This window comes from Lacerta agilis, chromosome 9 (genome assembly GCF_009819535.1).
Source record: "Lacerta agilis isolate rLacAgi1 chromosome 9, rLacAgi1.pri, whole genome shotgun sequence".
Classification (NCBI taxonomy): Eukaryota; Metazoa; Chordata; class Lepidosauria; order Squamata; family Lacertidae; genus Lacerta; species Lacerta agilis.
The window spans coordinates 50,403,122-50,427,670 of record NC_046320.1 but is presented as its reverse complement, the minus strand read 5'-3'; the positions used below and the strand labels follow the sequence as shown (position 1 = coordinate 50,427,670).

Here is a 24,549-nt window from a genome sequence, read left to right as displayed (position 1 = left end):
CCCCCAAATTAATTTATCCTCCGGTTATTTTAATATGCCAATATAATGTCATCCATACCTTTCTCCAAAAGCTATGGGGGGGGGCGACAGGGGAAGAGGAACCCATATATAACAATGTAAATTATATTAAGTAAAAACCATATAAATAGACTATACGATCGATATGCTAGGTTAAATTTGATCCTTGTTTAAACTCTGATTTCAGGCACTAACACAACCCCACCACAAGTCTCACGAAGGATTCCTTTAGAACGTAACCCCAGGTAAGCGTTATTTAAAACCATGGGAGCCCCTTCCCAACAAATGTCTTCAGAATTCGTTCTTTACTATCGCATCCCCAATAAGGAAAACTTCCATTCCTTCTCTCTCCCGGACTTATTTTCCCCACACGCACAATGTCACATTTTTGCCATGACGATAAAAGGACTTTGATACATTCTTACGCACAAGAATATACGTATGTTCATCCATCTATGTGTATTAGAGCGAGAAAGAAAGTTAGGTTAATTAAGACAATTCAGTACAAACAATGCCCTTATGAGAGCTTCCTATCGCGCTCTGCATGTGGGGTTTGCTAATATTCTTCGGGTTTGGTTTCTTTAGACTGTGACAATATAGTACGATCTTTGCCGGGAACGAAAACAGAATCGTTGAGAGAGTTTTTGTTAACCCTGCTGGGGGATCCTTTGCTTGGCCAGAATGCCCGTTTAGATTAGAGACTCCCGAGAGAGGACGGAGGCTGTTGTACCGACACAGGAAGAGAGAATTAACACCAAAGCCCAAATAGTTAGGTGGTGATAGAAAAAACATCCGATCTAGTGGATCCCTCAGTGTTAGGCACCTTGCCAAATTTCTCCCTAGCCCCAAGATTCATCTAAGCACTGCATACATACAACAGATCACAGTCCTGCGCTCCCACGTACGTTAATACGGAATAACTACCTCTCTTGACTCCACATTCGCAGTTATCAACTCTGATTACTCCCGAGTAGAAGTACTCCTTTGCCATGGTTTAATTTTCCTGAGAGCCACGGCGAGGTTGAAGCTTCCTTATGGTATCGCTAAAACCCGCCTTAGCTCATCTCAGAAGGCTTTTGGGCAAGCTAGGCGCAGTTGGTCCAAATGCCTTCATTCTCCAAGTTGTGGAGATAAAAAGCACCCAGCTTGGCTGAGAGGGGGACTCTGCAAACCACCCCCAATATCACCACCACCCTCCTCCAGAATAATGGTGGTCCTCTGGATTCTCTGCCTGCATCTCATCCCTCCTCATTTCGCTTCGAGACCGCTAAACTAGTCTGCATATTGTTTTAGCAGTCTGTTGGTAAAGAAGGTCAAATTAATTTACATTCTGCTCATTATCCCGGTGTTTAAATGACGTGGTTTATCCCTGCGATTTGACAAAGGCGCTCCCTCTCTGTCTCTCCCCTCCACCGCTTTCCTTAGACCCCACTGCGTTTCGATGGAGACAATATTCTTACATTTGTAGTGGATTTTAATCTGATAAGACTCTAATTTCCTTAAGTCTTTTAAATAGGGGTTTTTAAACGATTCTAGCCGTTTTCTTATTGAATTTCCTCTAATTCCCCCAAGATCATAAAGTATATGTGTAAAGTAAATAGTTTTTCCCACAGCACCGGCAGCAGATGACCTATAAGTAAGTCAATAAGAATCCAGCGCCTTTCTGCACAATTTGTTTACTAATCATATCCCGGTTTCTGCTTAACCTCCCGGGGGCGACTGGGGGGTTCACACTCCACGTAAATCCCCTGAGGCCCTTCTGAATCAATGGAAGCCGTTGCAGGAGGCAACCAGCCACTCCAGGCGCGGCGAGCGAGGATGGGAACGCGAGACCCAACCTTGGAGACAGGGCGGAAGCTTCCTTCACCTTCGCTGCAAAGCAAGCTGGACGGGATTGGGGGGAAGAGGGGAAGGAAATGGAGGATGGCCTGGAATGTCTGTTCCCATATAGACAAGATCAGCACTTTGATCCCGTTTCAAGAAATTCGGAATGCTACCCCCCTAAAGCGGATTACTGCCCCTCATTCCCCTCTCGACAAGATCCATTTCAAGTGCAGTATGCTATCCACGTCTATCTGTCAGTAAGTGGGGCTTACTCTCAGGAAGAGTTGCTATAGGACTGCAGCCTCTTAACCCGAAAATAGCTTCTGTATGTAGATGCGCAGTTAAAAAATGCGTTAAGGAACCATTCACCCGCGTTTTAAGCAAGCAAAAAATATGCACCTTGCTCCTGGACTCCAGAAATCATAAAGATACAAAAACGCAAGAGAAGAGTTTGGCTAATGGACCTTATATAGGATGGCGATTAGGATATGCTCAGGTGTTTGGTTTGGGTGAAGGGGTATCTTTTTTACCCGTTGCAATTTCGTATACCGCCCTAAACACCTTTGCTTGGTAAGGGAGGTCAGAGGAGAATTTGTGTGCTCGGAGCTAAAGCAAAGAGAAGTGCGTGTATTTTTGTGTAATGTAGAAGACAATGATTAGCCGCATAAAAAACAACCCAAACCTAAACAGAATTGTTAGGAAGCAAATCCCATTGATTTCGATGGAACTGCCTTCCAAGAACCTTCAAGTGCAATCAATGGGAACTTCCAAGTCAATGTGTTTAAAATGGGTCAAAGCGGGATTAGCTGTTCTGATAAGTAAACTACAGAATGAGACCTAGGCAGATTGCAAGGAACATGCGGGCTGGTGTGTGACTATCTGGGCGTTTCCCTAAATGAAAACTGCCCAGGTTTCGTCTTGCTGGGATAGTTAGGGATGCACCTCCTCCGGAACTTATCTGGGAGATTCTCCCATGCTAGGCGCTAGATGCTAGCTCTACTCAAAAGCCTTGGGTGTGTGTGTTCTGGAAAAGACCGAGAAAATAAATGGGGGAGGGGTGAATCGATAGGGAATTCATAAGTAACAATATTAAACAGAAACAAAATATAATATGACAAAAATGCAAAAATTTCATAGCGTTTGCATGACTCACAAACCACCCACCGACCAAGGTGAATTACCCTCGCCGAGAATGTACCTGTCATAGCCGCAAACAAAGATGTCTTATGCTGAGTCAGATCATTGCTCCATCCAGTCCAGCACTGTTTACTTTCTAGGGTTTCGGGGTTTCACACCACATGCTACCTGAAACCTGGGACTTCCTTCACGGGACTGCCACTAAGGCATGGTGGTCCATCCCCAGCTGTGGACAAGATCTAAAGTGGTACCTCCAAAAGGAATATGAGAAAATCCCTGGTGGATCAGGCCACTGGCCCATCTAGTAGGGTAGCTTGTTCTGGCCAACCAGATGCCTGCTGGAAGTCTGCAAGCAGGACCTGAGCGCAACAGGACGTTCCCAGCAGCTGATATTCACAACCATCCTGCCTCCGACAGAGGAGACAGAAGATGACCATTGTGGCTCATAGCCACTGACAACTTTATCCTATATGAATTAATAGCCGTTTAAAGCTATCCAAGCTGGTGGCCATCACTACAACTTGTGGGCCGCTCTCTCTAGATAAGGAATCAGGACAAGATCTGACTGCAGGTGCTCATAGGGGACATCGTGCTGGCATCATCTTCCGTAGGGAAGGTTTCTTGGACAGAAAAGTGTGTTTTTCGCGAGAGGTGTGTGGCGCCACTTTCCTTTTATCCAATGCTAGTTCAGGGCCTGTCGGTCGGCAGAGTTTTGTTTTGTGGTTCAGACTGGCCAAAGCCAGCCTTTGGTTTTGGAAAAAGAAAGGAGACCACTCTTACGCTAGAAACAGAGAAGCTGTTCTGATTTATTAAACTGCTTTGTTCATCCGACCAACCCAACAAAATCTGCCTTCTCCCGAGTCCCACACCATTCCTTGCACTCTTGAGTTGTTTATCGCTCTATTCCTAAGCAGGACGTGAAGGCGGGGACGGGGGAGGCAGTCCAATATTCGCTAGAACGTATTTCCTGGTGAATGTGCGTGAGATTGCAACCTAAGGCAGGAACAAGGGGGCGTTTTCTTGCTCTACCACCCCCCCCATAAACTAGGACTTTCTTGCACAAGACCCATCAGACATTGCTCAAGTCCCATTCCTGGCAATGAGCAGAGTTCAGGATAATTTCCCGATGGCCGTTGCGTCGGCTGCAATCCTATACATTCTTACCCTTTTGAGTCAACAAATATAGGGTGGGTTTCTTTAAAGTAGGAACATCTTGTGGCCTTGGATGCAACAATGTCCAGCAGTTACACGTTGCGCTTAGCAAATGATCCATCCAGTTCTATAAGTTTACCCTCGTTTCTACTGTTCCAACCCGCCTTCATCATCGCCTGTTATCGCCGACTGAATCCTTGACTCTTTAACAGCAAGAAGGAAATGACTGCTTCTTGCCAAGTACAACGCTGACAGTTTTAAATAAATTTAGGGAAACCAGGGTGCGTTCCTTGCTTTGTGGCTAGCGAAGACTCACATCCAGCCATCAATGCATCCATGTAAATGACCATTCAAACGTTGAACTCGAAACGCGAGTCTGTTTAGATCTCACCTCTTCATCTGGTGACAATCTTTGCCTTATTAAATTAAATATTCCCTCACCACCGGTTGATAATCAAGGGGTCTGTCTCGCACCCTCTTCCAAGCGCTACATTTTGGGAACCACGTTGTTTCTTGGAAACAAATCTCATACTTTCAGTGATATTTCAATGACACTTCGATTTTGTAGGATACTTATAACCATAGCTAAGTGATAACCAATGATATTCTTAAGCGACTGTGGTTAATAAACCGCACAAGAGACAACGTCCCCTATGTTTCAAAGAAGCAAAAAGCTAATTTAAAAAATCCAGAGTAAATTCAGGTATACAAGAGACTTAGCCCCCCAGAATCAGCCGATCATTTTGAAGCAGAAGCTACGCTCCAGTAAGGCAAGCATTTGGCCATAAAGGGATGCATAGCTAAACTGAAGTGTTAGGATTTAAACCGGATTAGTTCCATTGATTCGGCTTAAAGTCTAATACTACGTCTTAACCGGTTTGTGGGTTGAGTTCTGTAATAGACAATAGAATTGTCCTGAAATAATTCCTATGGGTTTCCCTATACTTTACGAACGAAGATCGCCAGAAATCAGTAAGCGAAGGTTCCAGTATCAGGATTCTGAGTTGTTGTAGTTCTTAATTGATTAACCAATTAGGAATAGAGTTATGGAATCAAGATATAAGAAGATGCAAGAGGAACCCCGTTGGAACAAAGGCCTGCTCAGACCACCATTATCTATCCCTCAGCGATCAGCTGGGTTTTTATAGGGAGCGCCTAAGCAGGACCTGAGCGCCAGAGCCCTCCATTAACCCCTGTTCTTCCCAGCCGTCTTTTCCTGGAAGTGAGATATCATTTAGCCATCGCGACTAGCAGCAGGCATCTCTTCAACAGGTTGGAGAGGAACACAACGTTTGTACACGCCTTTGAAGAAACAAGAGGGAAGAGAATACCAGAATACCAGGAAGGATCTGCCAGAATCTTTGACGCCATGGGGCCTAAGCGCTTCCAGAGCGATTCAAAATTGTCTACAATTACCCCACCCATCCACCCCTCTCTGCCTCCTTAGAGCCCACTTGAAATCTGAAAAGACTGTAGCGAAGGAAGCGCAAGACGGTACTTCGTTCTTCTTCCTTTGTCGCACACCTCATTTCCTTGCTCCATTCATACTATCACTGCTACTGGAACTGCTGCTGCTACTGCTACTACTAGAACAACATCATAAACAAAAAATGGAATAAATATTCCTAACGATAATACTGAAATGGAATGCGATTTGTTTGTTTGTTACATTTATATCTCGCCTTCTGACAAAGGGAGGCCACTACCACCAATGAGAAGAATTATTAAACAGAATAAATGCCGCTTACTACTATTACGAGGACGACAACCACCACCACTTGGTGTTAGTTTTATTATTATTATTAAGCTGAAATATCTTGGATCAATACAATGTTATCATTACCTTGATATTTAGTGGTCATTCCTACCACGCGTTTCCAAACGGCCTTTTTATCTCACAACAGCCTTGTGAGGTTGATCAGACCGATTCGCTCAGAGTTGCCCAATAACCTGCATCTCCACTGTATGGCTGCAACATTAGCCACACACAGTGGATTTCGGAGGCATTGGTTATTGGAGTTCCTCCCCGCCTGGTTTCCTGCTTCTTTCCTTCCACAGTCTATTTAAGAAGAAGCCTTACGTGTCCGCAGGGCAGGCATGTTCCCCTTTGCCACTCTCAGGATGCCAAATAGCCCGCTCTTTGCACTCAGGGAAGTTATTCACAGATTGGTAGATCTAGCCCTGAACCCTAAACGGAGTCCATTGACTTCCCTCTGGTGTGCACCAACCTTGCAGACCTCCTCTTCTTCGGTCTGTCAGAGATGGCTCACATCTACTGTCCAGCATAGTGTCCAACCTTAACACACGGAAGGTGCTGTCGGTATTTTCGAATGGAGTTCAATCACATACCGGCAAATTCTGGTTGCGCAATTAGAGTTGGTCCCAAACTCCCACCCCCCAAAAAAGACGGGACTTCCAAAGGAAGTGAAGGAGAAATGCACTGGAGAGTGTGGGACAGGCAGCGTGATGTAGTGGTTAGAGTCTCGAACTAGGAGCTGGGAGGCCAGTGTTCAAACCTCTAACTAGCCGTGAAACTCACTAGGGTGACCTTGGCTCAGCCACTGCCTCTCAGTCTGACTTACTTCACAGGGTTGTTGTGAGGATCATATAGAGAAAGGGAAGCCACCTCGAACCCCTTGGAGAAAAGGTGGACTATACTGTAAATGCAAGAAAGAAATAATAATTGTAAATATTTCTTGATGCAACGTTGTCTAATCTTCTCTCATACAAATCACTGTGGATGCTCGCTAAATAGGCAACATCGTCTAACCTTCCCGCAAGCAAATCAAGATGAATCTTCGATAAGCAAGTCGTGGGGAACCCCGCCCCAACAACTGAGTTCATCTCAGATGTTTTGAAACGGAGATGCAGAAATCAGAAGCACACCTGCTCCCTCATCCTCAGGCCATTGCATCCAGCATCCAAAATATGTACAGTAATAGTATTCAGGTTTCTTACAGCTTGAACGAGGTCCCCCACTTTCTTTTTTAATCTCATTGGTTAAAATCTGGTAGCGTCTGCTCTGGCCGGATACATTTACTATGGTCCCTGGTCAAGGTTGCCCATCCTTGATCCGGCAACGGACCCAAGAGAGACCAAATAGGGTCTGTTACTACTCAGATTCAGCTAGGCAAATTTTAATTTTTCAAGCTCTAGAATTCTGCAATAACAAAATCTGCACCTTCTAGATCAACAGGCTTTTTAGCATTCCATAGTGGATGTTCCTTAAATTCCCTCCGGCGGCCACTAATCAATCTGGAATAAATAGGGACTCCGCTTCTCTGTGTTTACAGCCCCCCCCCCCCCCAATTTGATTCTACACCCGAGAAAAACCAGTAGGGAGAAAATAAAATTTTAAAAACAAATTCCAGCCATTTTATCCTGAGGTACTGGTTGGGAGAAATAAAGAAAAATCTTTTTTGGTGGAGCAGGTGAGCTTTCCACCGATTTTCATCTCACTAAAGCGCCCGGGTCTGCACTTCTGCAAAATGACTCGATTGGCGCTCAGGCAGAGGCTCTGGATAGACCTGTTGTCTTTTTCTTTCTTTCCTCTTTTTTAAACCCGTTGGCTTGTTGTCTTTCGCCTGCCTCGGATTACCGACTGTTCGCCTAGATGAAGAGCCATTAATTACCCATTCAGTCAATATTGGGAAGGCGACAAAGCTTTTTACATAGGATTAACGAGGCATCAGATTGTGCCATTAGTATATTCCTGCGCACGGCTAAAGCTTTCGTTATACATTGCTCCTTCCCTCCACCCGCAGTCGATCTGGCAACTGCTGCATATATTAGGGTCCGGCGACTGCGACGTGTGTGTGTGTGTGTGTGTGTGTGTGTGTGAGTGAGTGAGAGAGAGAGAGAGAGAGAGAGAGAGAGAGAGAGAGAGAGAGAGAGCGCAAAGGTAACTTGTTATCTCCATTTGGAGTAGTATTGGAAGGCGACATTGGACTCGATTTCGGAACAGCTGGCCTGGGGAGATGGGATCAGGCTCTCCCGGCTGGGAACGGATATGTAGGCTAGTCTGCGTGTTATTTAGCACAGCGGACAGGTTTCGAGTTAGAAATAGGAGCACCCGCCCCTCTCTTTCCCCCATTCTCTTCCTGATTTTCCCTCCCTGCCTCGACTGCAAATCCTCCAGGAGCTTTGCTTTCGGAAGATCCCTCTCAAGCCGAAAATAAAGTAAAATAAATCTAGTCTCTTACGCTCCACTCTTCTTAGCGTCAGGTGTACAGCTTTTCCTCCTTGCACAACGGTTCCTTAAATAAATTCCAAAGAAGGAAGATGAAATTGGGCTTTTTCGTCACCGGCGTCATCTTATCAGCAGTATGATCCGAGGCACTTTTCATGCGTACAAAAATGCTTCCTTCTGTCATTTGATTTTCCCGCCCCCTCACAACAGCCTTGTAAGTCGGTGTGAGGTGGAAACTCCATGGTCAGGTGCAGTATATCACTGATTAACAGGTGTGTTGGAGAAAACCCAACAAGAGATGGCTTCTCAACTTTATTTTGAGCTTTTGAGAGACATCTAATTGGCTACTCCCAGAGATATAGTTAGGGACCTTGCTTTAATCCAGGGATCGGGAACGTGTGAACCTCCAATTCCCATCAGCTTCACCCAGGTTGGCCAATAATCAGGGATGCTGGGAGATGTAGTTTGGATAGGCATCGCTTCCCTATTTACGTAATATGCCAAGGCCTGCCATAACTAGGGGAGTATTAACGTAGCAGATAATTAAACTCGGATCCACGGTTCAGACTCAGCAGTTCGCCCGCTATTCAGGCTTAAAACTCCAGTTTGGTGAATCACATTATTCTATGTACTTTTATGGAGTCAGCCCAACACATTTTGCTCCTCTCCCATTCCTTGTGAAGAAACGAGTTGGCCTGGCCTACCTCACAGGGTTGTTGTGAGGATAAAACGGGCAAGGGAAGTACCATGTCGGCCACCTAGAGAGCTCGCTGAAGGAAAGACGTAACAATGAAATGAATGAGAGAGCATCTTCTAGCAAACTATGGCAAACTTCTTAGAGGTCTTTTATTCGAGTAAACAGTGTATACAGTACAGAGCAACCTGAAGACGCTCGTATTTGAAGCAACCTAGTTATGCTATGGTTGCCTGTACCTCCCCCGTCCTTTTGAGATTTTTTTGAAACAAGATACAGAGCCTCATCCGCCGCCTTGGAAACAAGTTCCCCTGGGTTCATCGGGATGGATGTCCAAGCGAGGGGGTTCAGAAGTGCAGCCAGAGCATCCCGATAGACAAACAACAAAACAGAGCTAGGACAAGGAGCTGCACGGATTTCCCCCCACTCCTCCTTTCCCAGGCACGCACGCATAGAGAGCAGTTGCAATCCTGTGTACACTTACCTGCGATCAAGTCCCACTGGACTCAACGGGACTTATTTTTTATCTCTCTCTCTCTCTCTCTCTCTCTCTCTCTCTCTCTCTCTCTCTCTCTCTCACACACACACACACACACACACACGCTCACACACTTACACTGTCACTTTGGATTTTTAATTGGAAGACGCTTTGTAAACCAACTTTGCGTGGAAAGCAAGGTTCACATATAACGAGGACGTGCTTTCCCACAACGCTGGAGTTTGTTGCGTTGTGGAATGTGAACCGCTTTGAAACTCTTCTGGGAATGAAAAGCGACATCGAATTTATTTTAAGAAATAAACGAAATGTTGACTTGATAGGTTCCGAGTCCTCAAGAAAACGATTTGGCTGACAGAGCAATCCTCAACACGTTTTTTTCCCCCAGGAGTAGATCCCACTGAGTTGAATGGAACTTGCTCCCTGGAAAAGGGCTCATCACACGCGACTCGTGTTCTTTCCTGTTCACTAGATCCGGAAAAGGTTCCACAGGTCAGGTGTATTTGGATTGTAAACCTGCCTGGAGCTTCACAGCAATATTGATTTGATAGTATTATTGATCTAAGTGTGTGTGTCCCCCCCCCCGCCCTTGAACGGGTACCCTTGAGACAGAATTTAGCCCTTCTAAGTCCTCGTTAGAAGAACTGGAACCAGCGCCATTGATCTCAGTGGGACTAACTTCCGAGTAGGCATGGATATGGTCAGGTGGCAGACCCCACACAGATTTCAGTGGAAGAAATATTCAGCATATGCCAGCACGAATGTGGAAGGAAGAGCCTTCAGCCTTGCAGAAGGTCCCAGGTACAATGCCCGGCATCTCCAGGTAGGACTGGCGATGTCCCCTGTCTGAAGCCCTGGAGACTCATAGAATCATAAAACTGTAGAATTGGAAGGGATTGGGGGGGGGGTGTCATCGAGTCCAACCCCTGCAACACAGGAATCCTGCCCACAGCCGTCCCTGGGTGGGCTCGAACCACCAACCTTCTGGTTACAAGTCAGACCCACACTGACCCATTGCGCCACAGGCTCCCTTCAGTGTAGACAGCATTGAGCTGGATGGACACAGAATAAGTTTTTCCCACTGAAATCAATAGAACGCGCAGGACAATGACTCCGAGATATTTGTGCATTAGGACTACAGCCTTGGGAAAAGGTGCAACGTTGGCTGTGCTTGACTTTAAAAAATAAGTGAACAACGGGTACCACTTATCAAGCAAATCCTAATCGATTGATCGCATGTTTTCAGTCAACTAATCGAGTAATGCAACCATTGAATCTTCATACGGGAAAAAAGCAATGGCTTTATATTTAAAAAAAACAATGATTTTGGCTTTTTTAAACGATGGACCCGTGTGAAGAATAGACTCCCTCTCACAAGGAACACAATGCCTCCCTTAAGACGGTGCTGACACTTGTATTTAAAATAATGATAAAGTTTAAAACAGGAGGTCTATTAATTAAGAAGGGCATATTTTTAGTGGATCACTGTGTCTAAAACTCGATTAATCTGTCAGATTCTTGCCTAAATAATAACACTGCGGTCCCATGTAATGTTGCTGTTGCTATTAACTATTTGGCCTGAGTTAAACTTTGAAGGTACAGTATGCATTTGTTTTTTTCCCCCTGAGACTTATATGCCGCCTTTTACGGATAGAGCTACCTTAGACCACCGGTCCGTTTAGCTGGGCATTGTCTACGTTCACTGACAAGGAGCCTCCAAGCTTTCAGACAAGGGTCATCCGCAGCCCTACCCTGGAGATGCCGGGGATTGAACCTGGGACCTTCTGCATGCAAGGCAAAAGTATTACCACTGAACTACGGCCCTTCCTCGACTTGGTTCTGAAAGGTTTGGTGAAGCTTCTGCCGGGCTCATATTTAAACAAAGTGCTGCTTACTTCCTAGGAAGCGGGTGACGGAAATGCCACATAGTCTTCCTGTAGCGAGATGTGGACAGACAGGGCTGTTCCCATGGGATCGAAAAACTACACAGGGCCCCCAGATCCTACACCTTTAATCGGAAAATAGACCCACTTGCCTTCCCACCACCACGAATGTTTACACAGAACTGCATCTTACACGCCTGAAAGAGGCTATTATTTATCTGAAATACTGATCTATTATTATGCAAGAACCGACTTTCAGGATCGCAGCCGAGGTGTTGGGGTTAAACTAAATGAAACCCGGATCTACTTCAGTTTAATTGGATTTCGCATATGTATCTAATTCAACACCCCCCACTTCAATAAACAAATAATTGAATTAAATTAGACTATCCCGCATGAATTAACCAGGAATAGGCTGGCATACTGTGCCTACTTACCTGAAAGTAAATCCTATTGAACTCAGGGCAACTTACTTCTGAGTAAATATGTATAGGTTTTAACCAATGACCACATCCTTTTTAAAATAAAGAAACAAAAAACCCTACATTGTTGCCTTCATTTCGGGAAGTCAATATATGAACATGGTATATTTCTGTTACCTGGGAAATGCTACAAACTTTTAACGGGAAGTTTATGCAGGCATTTTCGTTGTGTTTTTTAAAGCACCTACCCCTAAATGCTTCTTGCTTTCCATCAACCATCAAGGACTTGTGGTTTAAAATATAAAGAAATACTCGCATTTTCAACGCCCTAATTTGCAGTGCCTAGGGTTGTGTTGGCTTTAACAAAACTACCTTGCAGCAGAGGAAGTTTCAAGAAGCGAACTGAAAAGAGACATCCAGGCGAGTGACAATTCACTCCTCTTTAGTGAGGGACTGAAAACCCGATCCAGATAATCTCCACTCATTCCTTCTTTCCAAAATCAGCTGGGAAGCAAGGAAACAAGGTTGAAATGAATGGAGACCACCCCACCTCGCAAGAACACCAGACACATCCAAGTCCCTGTCCCATTGCACTGGACAACGTGGCAAATTGGGAAGACAGGCGAACTAATGCCAGTGAAATGGAAGAAGCAAAGACCACAAGTGTGGAAGCAATGATTCTTCAACATCAACTTCGTTGGTCTGGTCATGTTGTTCGGAGGCCTGATTATCGTCTGCCAAAGCAACTACTCTCTTCCGAACATAAAAATGGAAAGCATAATGCTGGCGGCCAACAAAAGAGGTTTAAAGACTCTCTCAAGGCAAATCTAAAAAAAATGTAGCATAAACACCGACAACTTGGAAATGCTGGCTTTGTGAACGCAGAACGAAAGGGAGAAACGTGCCAAGAGAAAGGCACGTTTGGCAAACCCTCACCGTTATCAACTCCCCTCCCCCACAAAAAACCCCCGTGTCCCCACTGTGGAAGGACGTGTGGATCCAGAATTGGCCTCCACAGTCACTTACGGACTCATTGTTAAGACCATGTTCATGGAAGACAACCTTACTCGGCCATGAGTGATCGACAAAGAAGAAAAAGAAGAAGTTAAGCCAGGCCATCCTGCTCTGGTGGAGCCCCCGTTCATTTCAATGGGGCTTGCGCAGGAGACCTTCCTGGCAGATCCCGCGCTTTTGTAGTTGAAGCCCAACGCGTCTAGAGTTAGAAAATCTATGAATGCATTTGAGGACATCTTCGAAGTGCCGCAAGACTACCGGTAGGCGTAGTTTTTCCTTTAACAAAGTGACACAGCTACCCTTCTGGAAATCGTTTACTTGGGAGTAAGGATTTAAGACGCTGGCCAAGCCTTTCCAGTCCTCATTCAATGGAACTTTTCTCTGGGAAAGAGCGTTTGAGGGTGGTGTCTGCTCTTAAGCATAGCTGGTGTGCGGCGGCAGGTGAAAAGGAAACACTTAAATCTCACTTATTTAAAAGGCAATCAAAGCTAAACATTTGGGTCAAACTTTCTCACTTCAGGTTTGTGTTAGCTCCTTTCTTTCTTCCCAACCCAGAACAAGAGGTGCTATGTTCACAAAGGATTAAGGAACAGGGCATCTCAGCCAAGGACTTTGTTTTCAGTGTCAGACCTGCGGTCCCCATCCATAGATACACAAATCCATTCCAGGTTTTCTCCCCAAACTTCATTACCCCCACCAGCCTATTTTTGAAAACAATCACCACCACCACCAGAATCTGTTGTCATCCTTAATTCAGAAATCCTTGGCGATCTACTGCAAGTCGCCCAGAGACCTACCAGTCGATCCGGATCTACCTTTTGCCTAGCCATGTCTTAAAGGATCTGGCTGCTCAGTTTAGTTCTGTCATCTCCACACATTGGCCAGTCCCTTCCGCTATGAAGGTGGTCACCATTGAGAATCCATTGTACCAAAGACCAATGGATAGCACTACTACTATACCGTGAAGGTCAATGGATTCCTTAGGTAGGACAGAACAGCCAGAAACTTACTTCAGACGAAATATCTGGTCTGAAGCCGGTTTCGTGCCACTCTTTCCACTGCAACAACTCAACCTACAGTGCAATCCTGTGGATGTTTACTCGGAAGTGCCATTGAGTTGGGACTTATTTCCAGGTAAGCGTGTATCGGATGGCAGCCGTTGAATCGAATTCGTAGGCTAAACTTGTGTGTATGTGTGTTTTAACAACAACACCCCCCATGGTCTTTATATGTTTACATAGCAATTTCCCTTCTGATTTCAGAGGGTGAAAAACACTCACGGATCATTGTGCAGGGCAGGAAATGTAACATGTAGATACAAAACCCCAGGCTCTTAATGAACGGTTAGAAAAATAGCCACTTGTTTCTCAGCGAGAAGAGTGAAAAGGTCACGGAGCATTTGGAAATGGTTCCAAATCTAAGCTCCCGCTCACAAGTCGGATTGCTTGCTGTCAGTGCAACTGGCGTTCGATGGAGCATCCCGGAATAACTTAAGGCGGATTGCATGCTCCTCCTTCAGTTTGGCTGAATAGCGCAGGAAGACCTCTTTCAGCGGGTGTTTCTACGTGGAATTGGAAGGTCCTCGTTTTAGTTCGTAAATGCGGCCAATTAGGACAGTCTATATTAATTAGTCAGCAATCAAAGATTCTGCTCTGAAGGTGACACAATGCAGGCGCTGAGGAGCACATATGGGCATCTGAATATATCAAATAGAACAGAACCCGTCCTCCTTTTCAGTGGGGCTCCGATCGATCTACGAAACCATATATGACACAGCCCTATAAGATGTCTCAGAAGCACGTCCCACAGAATTCAATAGGGTTCACTCCCAAGCAAGTGTGTAGCTCAAAGCACGCTCAACAGCACGATCCTACGCATGTCTCCTCATAAGTAAGCCAAATTGGGCTCAATGGGGGTTACTCTCAGGTAATTGCGAGTGCGTGGGATGCGGGTGGCGCTGTGGTCCAAACCACACAGCCTAGGGCTTGCCGATCAGAAGCTCGGAGGTTCAAATCCCCTGACGGGGTGAGCTCCCTTTCCTCGGTCCCTGCTCCTGCCAACCTAGCAGTTCAAAAGCACCTCAAAGTGCAAGTAGATAAATAGGTACTGCTCCAGCGGGAAGGTAAATGGCGTTTCCATGCGCTGCTCTGGTTCACCAGAAGCAGCTTAGTCATGCTGGCCACATGACCCGGAAGCTGTATGCCGGCTCCCTCGGCCAATAAAGCCAGATGAGCGTGGCAACCCCAGAGTCCTCCGCGATTGGGCCTAATGGTCAGAGGTCCCTTTCCCTTTCCCTAAGTGCGAGTGCAGCCTAAAAGTGACCTCCAACGTTAAGACTCTCATTTACCTTGGTAGACGGGCGCTATAATAATCACCTGTTACTTGAGTTGAAGAAATGACTTTTCACTCACGGATGCGTCTTTCACCACCAGATAAAACCGACCTGCTTCGAAGTAAAAGTGCGCTAGGAAGGCCTTTGTCTTATCTTTGAATCACGATCAAAACCGGGATTTAAACATCTTGATTTCAATAGTAGGATGTAAAGCATCGAATCCTTACTCTAAAGTAGCTCTCTCCCACCCCACCCCTCACTGCAGAAAATGCGATGGTTTTGTAATGTTGGTATAAGAACTGGGTGTGGCATTATGGTATAATAAGCGTGCTAGTATCAGCATATCTGACTTGATTTATTACACAGAGCTTAAATCAATGCGGCCACTCTATGCCACTTACCTTGGAATAAGCCCCAATGAAGTCAATAGGATTTACTTATGAGTAGACATATAAAGGATTGTGTTTTTTGCATTCTATTTTAAATTGTGGAAAAATGCGTGTTTCTGACGGGATATACCTCATGGTCATCAAGAGAAAAGTTTAAAACTAACCTCTCCCCCTTCCCTCTCTTTAGCTTTAAAATTATACAAGGCTTTCAGTTTTCTATGTAAAAAGAGCTGGTATACAATCGGAGTCTAGGAAATCAGTGGGTGTGGATTGAAAACAATCGACCAATTCAGCTATTTGTGGTGGGTGGGTGTGCATTAGAGAGAGAGACCATGTTATTTCATGCCACTGTTTATCACATAAGTTACATTCTTAACACATTCTCTTCTCCTTTAATATTAATTTAGATTACTATATCTTATGGCAGCAAAATGAGGTTGGCATCAGATAAGGCAGAAATCATGGCACCGCAATGTCTTTGTTTTCTAGCCGGGGAGATATTGTGTAACTCCTTTGCTCTAAGCTGCTCCAAGTAAAATCAAGCAGAGCTGACTTTGTGTCAGAGAGTTGTGGTGAGCCAAGCTGTTTTATTTTGTAAGCATTTTGTATGGGGCCTCTCCAGTGGTGGCACCTCATTTGTAGGCCTGCAGCCTTTGATGGCTTTTTTTTTTAAGATGCCAGGCAAAAACATTTTATTTAACCCATCCAGGTCTTTGGTTCTTAACTGGGAGGCTACTAGTTGTGCTTGTGGTCTGTTTTTGTACAGTGGGGTGAGATTTGTTCCATATATATATATATTTTCCAAGTAAACATTCAGAAGGATTGAGCTGACTCGATTCCTGTTTCGGAAAGGAACACGCCAGCTTTTCTAATGATGTCAGGCAGCAAGCGAAGGATACCTGACTGCATCTTCGCGGATGCTTCCAGCCCTTCCCAGCTCTCTGACGTTGCCATGCTGCTCTTTTGCAAACACCACATGTCTAAGGCGAAGACGCCCCTGCCTTGAATTTAGTGAGAGTTTATATGGGAGTTCGGTCGAGGCGGCTGCTGTTTGGGGTGGGGGGTTCGCCCCCTGCTTCGGGAGAGGATTGCTGCTTATCGATAACACCTCGGGACCACAGAGACGTGCTCAGTACAATGGTTACACCCTTCACGCGGAAAACCCCGAACCAAATTAACTTTGGCAAACAAGCCTTTCCGTCCAGAATTTACCCGCTTCCCCCCACCCCGCACACAGACCGCGCTGCCCGCAGTTCCCATGGACCTGAGCAGCAGAGGGCGCTGTTGCACTTCCTTTAGGTCGAGGCGCAGCACTGGCGATTAAAACAGAAAGAGGGGAGATTGGGCCAGGGAGGCGCACAAACATCACCAGGGCGGCCGCGTAGAATCCAACAGCTGCTAAAGAAAGCTTTAAAAGGCAGAAGCAATAGAAGTGCCCCGCCCCACCCGCGCACTGCTTTCCTCGCCCACACACAATACGCTATACATTGTGGTTGCAACTTGAATCTCGTTCGAATGGGCGAGGGGATCCTCGCAGTGATACAAGATCGCACCTATCAACCTTTCCTAGGAGACACCGATGGGAGTGTGTGTGTGTGTTAGGGGAGGCTAGATTCGGGTGCGAGGCTGACCAGAAAGGGGTGGGCAGACTCACCATTGGCGCTGGGGTGTTGCCTTCCGAACAGTTTGCTGCTAGAAGCTTCCTTCCTGCTCTCTGGAGAATCATTGAATTCTCCTTTTTTAATATCAGAGTCTTTGGAGAAAAGACATTCAACAGCAGAAGGTTGTACCCCTGAGAGAAAGGGAGAGGGAGAGAGAGAAAGAGAGAAGGAGGGTAGTGGATCGGGAGAAGGAAAGACCAGGCAGGCAGAGAGAGCGATGGAAGGGGGGGGCAAAGAAAGAGAGACAGGGAGTTAGGGAAAGTGCGTCTGGAAAGCAAGCACGCTTAGGACACGTTTGTGGAAAGGGTCGTCCCGTCTCACACCCCCGCAACCCAACCCTGTGACTCCCCGCTCCTCCGCTTTCTCTGCCTTGGACCCGGAGCAGCCTCCCCAGCAGCCTGCCTTAGCCAGGCCAATGGGCACCCTCGACTTTATACAGAGCTCTGCAGCAGAGATCAAAACACTGGATCTAGCAGGACGCCTCGAATCGAGGTGCCAGGATAGTAGGAAACTCAAGGGCGCTGGCTGGAGTCACAGTCCAGCTAAGCCATAATTCGAAGACTGAAAGCCAGGCTAGTCCCAATCCCTTCAGTGAATCTTCACCCCTCGACTCCTACTCTCAACACAGAAACATCAAATCTGCGTTGCAATACTGTGATGATGATGATGATGATGATAATAATAATAATAATAATAAATTACGCAAGGCTAGCATATAAGGGTGATCAACCTTTGGCTCTTCGGAAATCGGTTAACTTTTATCTTCCCTGGCCTTTGGCTGATGGGAGCTGGGTGGGCTCCAGCAAACAGCCAGAAGGCCATAGGACACCCCCTCAACTGGATTAGGGATCGGGCTGCAAATGGGATGGGAATGGAAGTGGCCACTGGGGGTGGTCCTCTTTGCCAGGACATCCTTGGGTAGATATTATGCATACACCCGCGCGCCCAACACCCAGGTGCTTTAACAGACTTAAAAAAAAACAACCCACCCACAAATCCAAACAAATGCACACCGCACGTCGACATCATTCTTGCGAAGTGTAAATCGATGGGAAATATCTCTCTTACCTAACTGAACGCAAGCCGATACGAGTTTACGACAGTTGGACTCCATAACCCGTTATCTGCAAAACATTAGATGCATATGGAAGTTAAGACGACACACAGAACGAAGCCACCAACCTGACAGCTCGGCTGGGCGAACGGAGGACACCGAGCGCCTCTTAAACAGAAGTCTTAAGCAAAGGAAAGAAAAACAAAACAAAACACGTAACGGTTGCCTAGTTTACCATCGTTTTTTTCCGGACTGGAGAAGAAAGGAGGTGAAAAGTGGGGGGCGGCAGATGTTTGGTTGGAGGGAGGTGCCTGCAATCCTAAACACATTCGGTGGGACTTAACTTCGTGGGCGGAGAGGGGAATATGGTTAGGCTTGTGTTGTTGGTTTCTTTCCTCTTTGGACATTTAAAGGCAAAAGGAAGGGGAGGGCGGAGATCTATAAGCGATTTTTTTTTTAGTCTCGACTCCCAGTCCAGGAAAATCGAGGTTTGTTTGTTTGTTTGTTTGTTTAAAATCGATTGAACCACATCTCCTGGAACTCAAAGAGAGTTGGCTTGACTGGGTAGTGTGGTTCGGGCTTTTTGGTAGAAAATTAATGCGGTACCTGGCCATTCAACTTTCCCCCTTCCTCAGTTTTGGTGTTGTAAAGACCCACTATGGAAGACATAAGGCAGAAAATAGTAGTAGTAGAAATTATTATTATTATTATTATTATTATTATTATTATTATTATTATTCACAATTATCCTCATCCTCACCAATGCAAAACTAATGCAAATTAATGTGCATCCTTTGACGCGTGGAATCTGAGTAATGCCCATCGCCTCTAGGGATATTTCTCACTTGACATAACCGTCTCAATTCAGAAACACTTGAAAGAATTATTATTGTGGGGAGGGGTGTTGGGATTGAACTTCCCTTAGGTTTGTAAAAAAACAAAAAAACAAAACTGTGGCTGTAGTCAGGCGCTACCCACTCTATGCCTTGCTGGGAAAACAGCGAGAGAAAATAGCTTTGCTCAGCTTGTCTAATGAAAATGTCTTTGAATGGAATTTACCCTTCTTCCTCTATAAGCAGCTTCGACCATTTTCACTAACCTACCAGGGGGACCTTCACTAGCCAAATTTGAAGCGACGCGCTGCTGTCAATGGGACTGGCCTACCCTGGTGATGTAGAATCCTGACCCTTTAATTCTTTGTTGCAAAAGTAGGCCCGAGTGAAACTCAATAGGATGCACTTCCGGTGCTCCGATCCCAGACACTTCCTACACATCGAGGAGGAAACAGGAGGATCGAGCGCATAAGGTTGCGCACTTACCTGGGAGCAAGTCGTACTAAACTTCCCGGGACTTAATTCCCAGTAAATGCAGGGTTAGGATCGGGCTGGCAGCTAATTAATGAGGCGCAGCCCGATCCTATGCCGAGCTAGGCGTGCCTAAATGCTAAACCCATTCAAACAGAGCAACCAGCTGCTACCCTGAATTGAAAATTAAAGCCTACGCGGTCTTTCCTCTTTTGTCAGACTTTTAAAAAGTTGCCACCATTTAAGTAAAGGAGCAGAAGGTATTTGGAGATCCATCGCTCTCACTACAGAACTAATCTCAAAAAACAGCCGGGATGCAAAGTGGCCGGGTTTATTTTCAGGGACATTGGTGTCTCTCTCTGTGCGTGTGTGTGTGTGCATATTTACCTCCCGCCCCCAGTGTGAGAAAAAAATACACGAAGTCAAAAAGAAAGAAGAAATTCTCGTGAATGACTGTACCGGGCAGTCCAGGGACTGTCATTCTGCGGAAATTTTGGTGCCCCCGAATTTAAGAAGGAGATTCCCTTAAAATGAGGGCTGAGTTCACCCTGATCAGAGACGGAGCTTGTGCAATCCGTCGTGAGTTTTGGCTCTCTGTAGCCACGGAGAAATTGACCAGGATAAGCTCGCTGACTCCTTCAACCAGGTAGGTTATAGAACCTCCCCGTCCTATTCTTGTAGAAGGGATTTCGGAAACAGTTCTAACACCTTCAGGGAAATTGGCTGATGACCCGCGGGGCGAGAGGAAAAGAGGGTCCCCCAACGCAGGCCACCGCCTAGCCAGGGGTCCCACCCCGCTTGGTTTACACGGAGGGCACCCTCAGGAGGCCTCCTTCGGAAGAGCTCTGGGGTGCCACATTTGGAAGCTGCGGGTTTTAGTAATTCTGAGGGTGTCCCCCCCTTCTTTAAAGGTGGGGAAAATCTCAGGATTAGTGCCTGATTGAGATGTCTGTTCGGGAGATATTACAAAAATCATTATCAGCGCTCTCTACTAACTCGATATGAAGTAACACAGATGGGATTTTATTAGTCCAGGCTTCAGATGTTTACTTATGATAATTTGGGTGAAAAATTTGCATGTCATCATCGTTTGGGTAATTTCCCCCTTTGAAACCCCCTCCCCCATTTCAATGGTGCTCCGCTATTAGCCGGTGTTTATCCTCCTTTGGAAATCTGGATCGGATAAATAAATATGACTAAGAAGCGGGTTAAGATTTTAGAGGGGGAAACAGCCATTCGACAGCTTTTTTAAAATTAAGATTCCGAATATGATTCATAATCGAATATCCTAATAGCATCACCCATATCCCGAGCGCGTTTACTTGCAAACGCTTCCCGTTGTAATGCAACTTATTTTTTTGCCCCTTGAAGGGCGCAATCCGTGGGTTCTTAAGGGAGAAGTCTCACTCAGTTCCCTGGGACTTACTTCTGACCAGGCGCTCAGGATCAGGCTGCACGTGGATTTAGGATCGCAGCCTTATTTCGAAGCCGATGGGCCTTTTCAACTAACGGCCAGATCCTAAGCTTAATACCCAAGTGGGTCCCACTGAAATAAATGAGACATCATTCCAAGTAAATATGCAGAGGATCGGGGCGCCCGAAAGGTCAGTGAATGTTTATTTCTTGAGACAACTCTCAGAATTCTAATAGGGCTGAGCCATTTATATTCCCAGCTCCAGGGAGCCGAAAGAGGATGGCTCGCTGAGTGTATAAAACGCCCTTTCCAATAAAGAGGCCTAGTGAGCTGTGGTGAAATTGTTAAGGAAGGCAATTAAGAAAACCCCCTAATTCCTCTCTGATGATCCTTAAACCGGTTCTGTCAAGACAAGCCTCGCATGACAAATTTGGTCGCCCTGTTTCAACGCCTACCTTGATGGCTAATTTATCTAATCACCTGAGACGCGCAATTTATTTTTCTCTGTTTTTAAGTCGCCTCCCCCCCTCCAACCTTCTTCCAAAATCTGGCCAAGATTGTATCCTGCAAAGACAGACATATAACCACCTGGAATGTCAACAGTTATAATTATCCACACTTTTTAAAAAAAAAACCTTCTGCCATTCATATACATATTAATATTTATTTTATTACAGGGTTTCTAGGACTCTTAAGAAATAAAGAGTTTTGCAGCACAAACCTAACCACATTTATTGGTGGTGGTGGGGAAGTCACCACCGATTGTCAGGATTGCAGTGTGTGTTGCGGAGGTGGGGGGGGGGGCAATTTTTGCGCTGTAAATAAATTGTCACGCTAAATCGATTCTGAAAGACCCAGGTCCTAATTATATCCATAACTACATAACTATTTGTTTCTCCATATATCTACACCACAAAAACGGGGGGAGGTGAGGAAATCAGGCCGATTACATGGGATATGTAGGAACTTTTCAGGAGTAACTACACAAGCTTTCCGCCATATTACTAATATTAGCTTCCTATGCTAAACTGATTTCGTGGAAGGAATCCCATTGATTAAATCAATGCGGCTTATTACAATATTATTTGGGGGAGGGTAATAGGGTGATCAGAACTAAAACTAGATTCCTGTTCATTTGCAAATCCGATCTTTAACCCGCTTTTGCTTGTCCCTTATTTAATTTTGTTGTATTATTATGATTCAAAATACTATTTTAGGCGTGTAGCAAAATTTGCACCATTTCAGACGCTATTCACTATTTTACAAGCAAGCAACGCGAATCACAATTAAATAATAATAATAAAAGTACCCCCCCACACACATTTTTTAAAATGGTTTAGCAAAATTCGCGTCTTTAAGCTGTTCTCAAATATTTTTATCAGCAACATGCAGCGAGGCATACAATTAAATGATAATTACCGAGAGAAAAATAAAATAAAATATTATTGATGGCAGATTAGAAACCAGGATTTGGAGGGGCTTCTTTTCTGTCTTTCTAGGAAGTGAGGAAATTGAATTGGTGGCTGACTACAGACAGCAGCAGAACCCTAACCGATTTTGTACACACACAAGTCAGTTTAAACTCAAAATTTTTATACTAAAAAAAATGCAAAATCGGTACTTATTTTGTAACTGAAACAAGGCCCGGACCAAAAGGAGAACAAAAATATACAAGCGGCATATGCATAAGGCATCGCCTGTATTTGTTTCCGTTACTTTTAGGTTCTGCAAACCTTAAATGCGAGAGAGACAGACAGACAGAGAGGAACTGCAGTAGGCTATACGTGACGTTTCCCTCCAAAGGAATACCGTTTACTTAGGCGCGCGCTGAGAAGAAACTTTTGCAAAAACTAGGCAAATTTCCTAGGAAAGCAGCACTTTCTTCTTGCCAGTGCAACCCCTTTGTTAATTTATTAAACTTCTTTTTCTGGTGCCTTTTAAAAAGAAAAGGGGGGGGGGCAAATATGGAGGGTGTGTGGGTGTAAAGAAAAATGATTATTTTTGCATTCGAAGAATCAGTGAATTAACCTTAAGGGGTAGGGAGTGAAACTGGCTAGGAACCTTTCCAGGAAGCTCGGTGTGTGTTTGTGTTAAATCCTAATATAACCAGTAACCTGCAGCTGGTATACTTAACTGGTAGCGCGTTAGTAGCTTTCTGGTGCAAATAGTCGTGGGAGTAGTTGCAGCACCCCTCATCATAGTGGTACTGATGGAGATGACTATTATGTTTACTGTTGTTGCGCCAATTAGAAGACAAGGGTAATTTATTGTCTTTCCTTGGCGATCAGCATTGGCCGACTCTTTCAAGCCTAGCGAGTGCCCAGCCCTTCCAAACCGACGGCTCGCGAAAGGAAAGGTAGCCAATTGGGACTACAAACGGCCCCAGAGCAGAAAGGCCTGCAGCAGGTCCTTCCCCTCGACTCCTCTTTTCTTTCAACATCCCCCTCGGGGAAGGAGGCCGGTCCCTCAAGACGTCTGGTTTAAATTGGAGTCCTTGGTTTAAACTGGAGTCCTTGGTTTAAACTGGGAGCACGCGAAAAGGGGTGGGGTGGGGGGGCACTGCTTTTGGCAAGCCCACAGCCAACCCTCCTCAAAGCCCCCCCCCCAGCCCACACACCGCATTTATAACTGCAAACACCCCCCAAGGTCTGCGGCCAGCCCAGACGGCCCCCTCCGCTCGCCCCACAAACGCCCGAGCGCCACAAATCACCCTTCGGGGCAAGTCTGGCGAAGTGGAACCAATTGGCCGATTCACATTATCTCACACCGCCGGGCCAAAGGCAGCGACGGGCCTCCTTGGCTCTGCTTACCGGCTCCCTTTGCAGACGCGCGTCGCTCTCTCTGTTTTCCCCCCTTCGCCCTCCCTGATCGCCTTCTTCGTCGTCGTCGTCTTCTTCTGGGCCGAAGCTTTTAGCAAATCCCAGGCTCCAGATGAGAGTTGGTGGACGACTCGAGTCGCCCACAGACGCCTCCTCCGCCTCCTCCAGCAAGCGCAGCAGCACCACCACCACTAAGGCCAGCCTGGGACGGCGAGGAAGCCGGAGCAAGGCAAGGATCCCCAAGGAGAAAGGAAGGCTGGCCGGCAGGCGCGCGGCTTCCGTCGAGGGGGCCACGGCGGAAGGGAAATGTTGGCCGCGGCTCGACGGCAGGCAGGCAGGCAGGCAAGCAGGCAGTCAGGCAGGCTGGCTCCTGGCGGCTTCGCTGCGGGACCGCTGTGCTTTCCCGGGGCGGACACGCTGCCTGTGTCTCTCTGCCTTTCTTCGCCTCTCCTCGGGCTCCTCTCGCCTCGCTCTGCCTGGCCAGGGAGCCGCGTGACGTCAGCAGAGATTCCACCAAACTCAACTCCGCAGCCGAGCAGAGAGACGACGGAGCTGGGGGGGGGGGAGCGAAGTGCAGGGGGCGCAGTTGGGAGAAGACCTGAGAGAGAGAGAGAGAGAGAGAGAGAGAGAGAGAGAGAGAGAGAGAGAGAGAGAGAGAGAGAGAGAGAGAGAGAGAGAGAAAGAGAAGAAGAAAAGGGAGGGGGAGGAGGATGGATAGATGAACGGACGGATCGACCTGAAGGCTGA

At 46.2% G+C, this 24,549-nt stretch overlaps 1 protein-coding gene across 6 annotated transcripts in view; it reads right to left on the bottom strand.

Annotated features, from left to right (window-relative positions):
* The window catches only part of PITX2 (paired like homeodomain 2), a 34,458-nt gene extending 10,331 nt beyond the window's left edge, over positions 1-24,127 (bottom strand). Inside the window, exons 1-4 of one of the 6 annotated variants that reach the window (XM_033160185.1) lie at positions 23,794-24,127; positions 18,280-18,335; positions 17,205-17,342; positions 8,334-8,387 (exon numbers count right to left, since the gene is read on the bottom strand). In XM_033160185.1, the coding sequence (XP_033016076.1) occupies positions 8,334-8,387; positions 17,205-17,342; positions 18,280-18,325 (238 nt within the window). In that variant the 5' untranslated portion in view covers positions 18,326-18,335; positions 23,794-24,127. Of the gene's footprint in view, positions 1-942; positions 1,793-8,333; positions 8,388-17,204; positions 17,343-18,279; positions 18,336-23,793 lie in introns of those variants that run through there. The other 5 variants (XM_033160186.1, XM_033160187.1, XM_033160189.1 and 2 more) reach the window with 5 other exon arrangements.
* Positions 24,128-24,549: the final 422 nt, after the last annotated feature.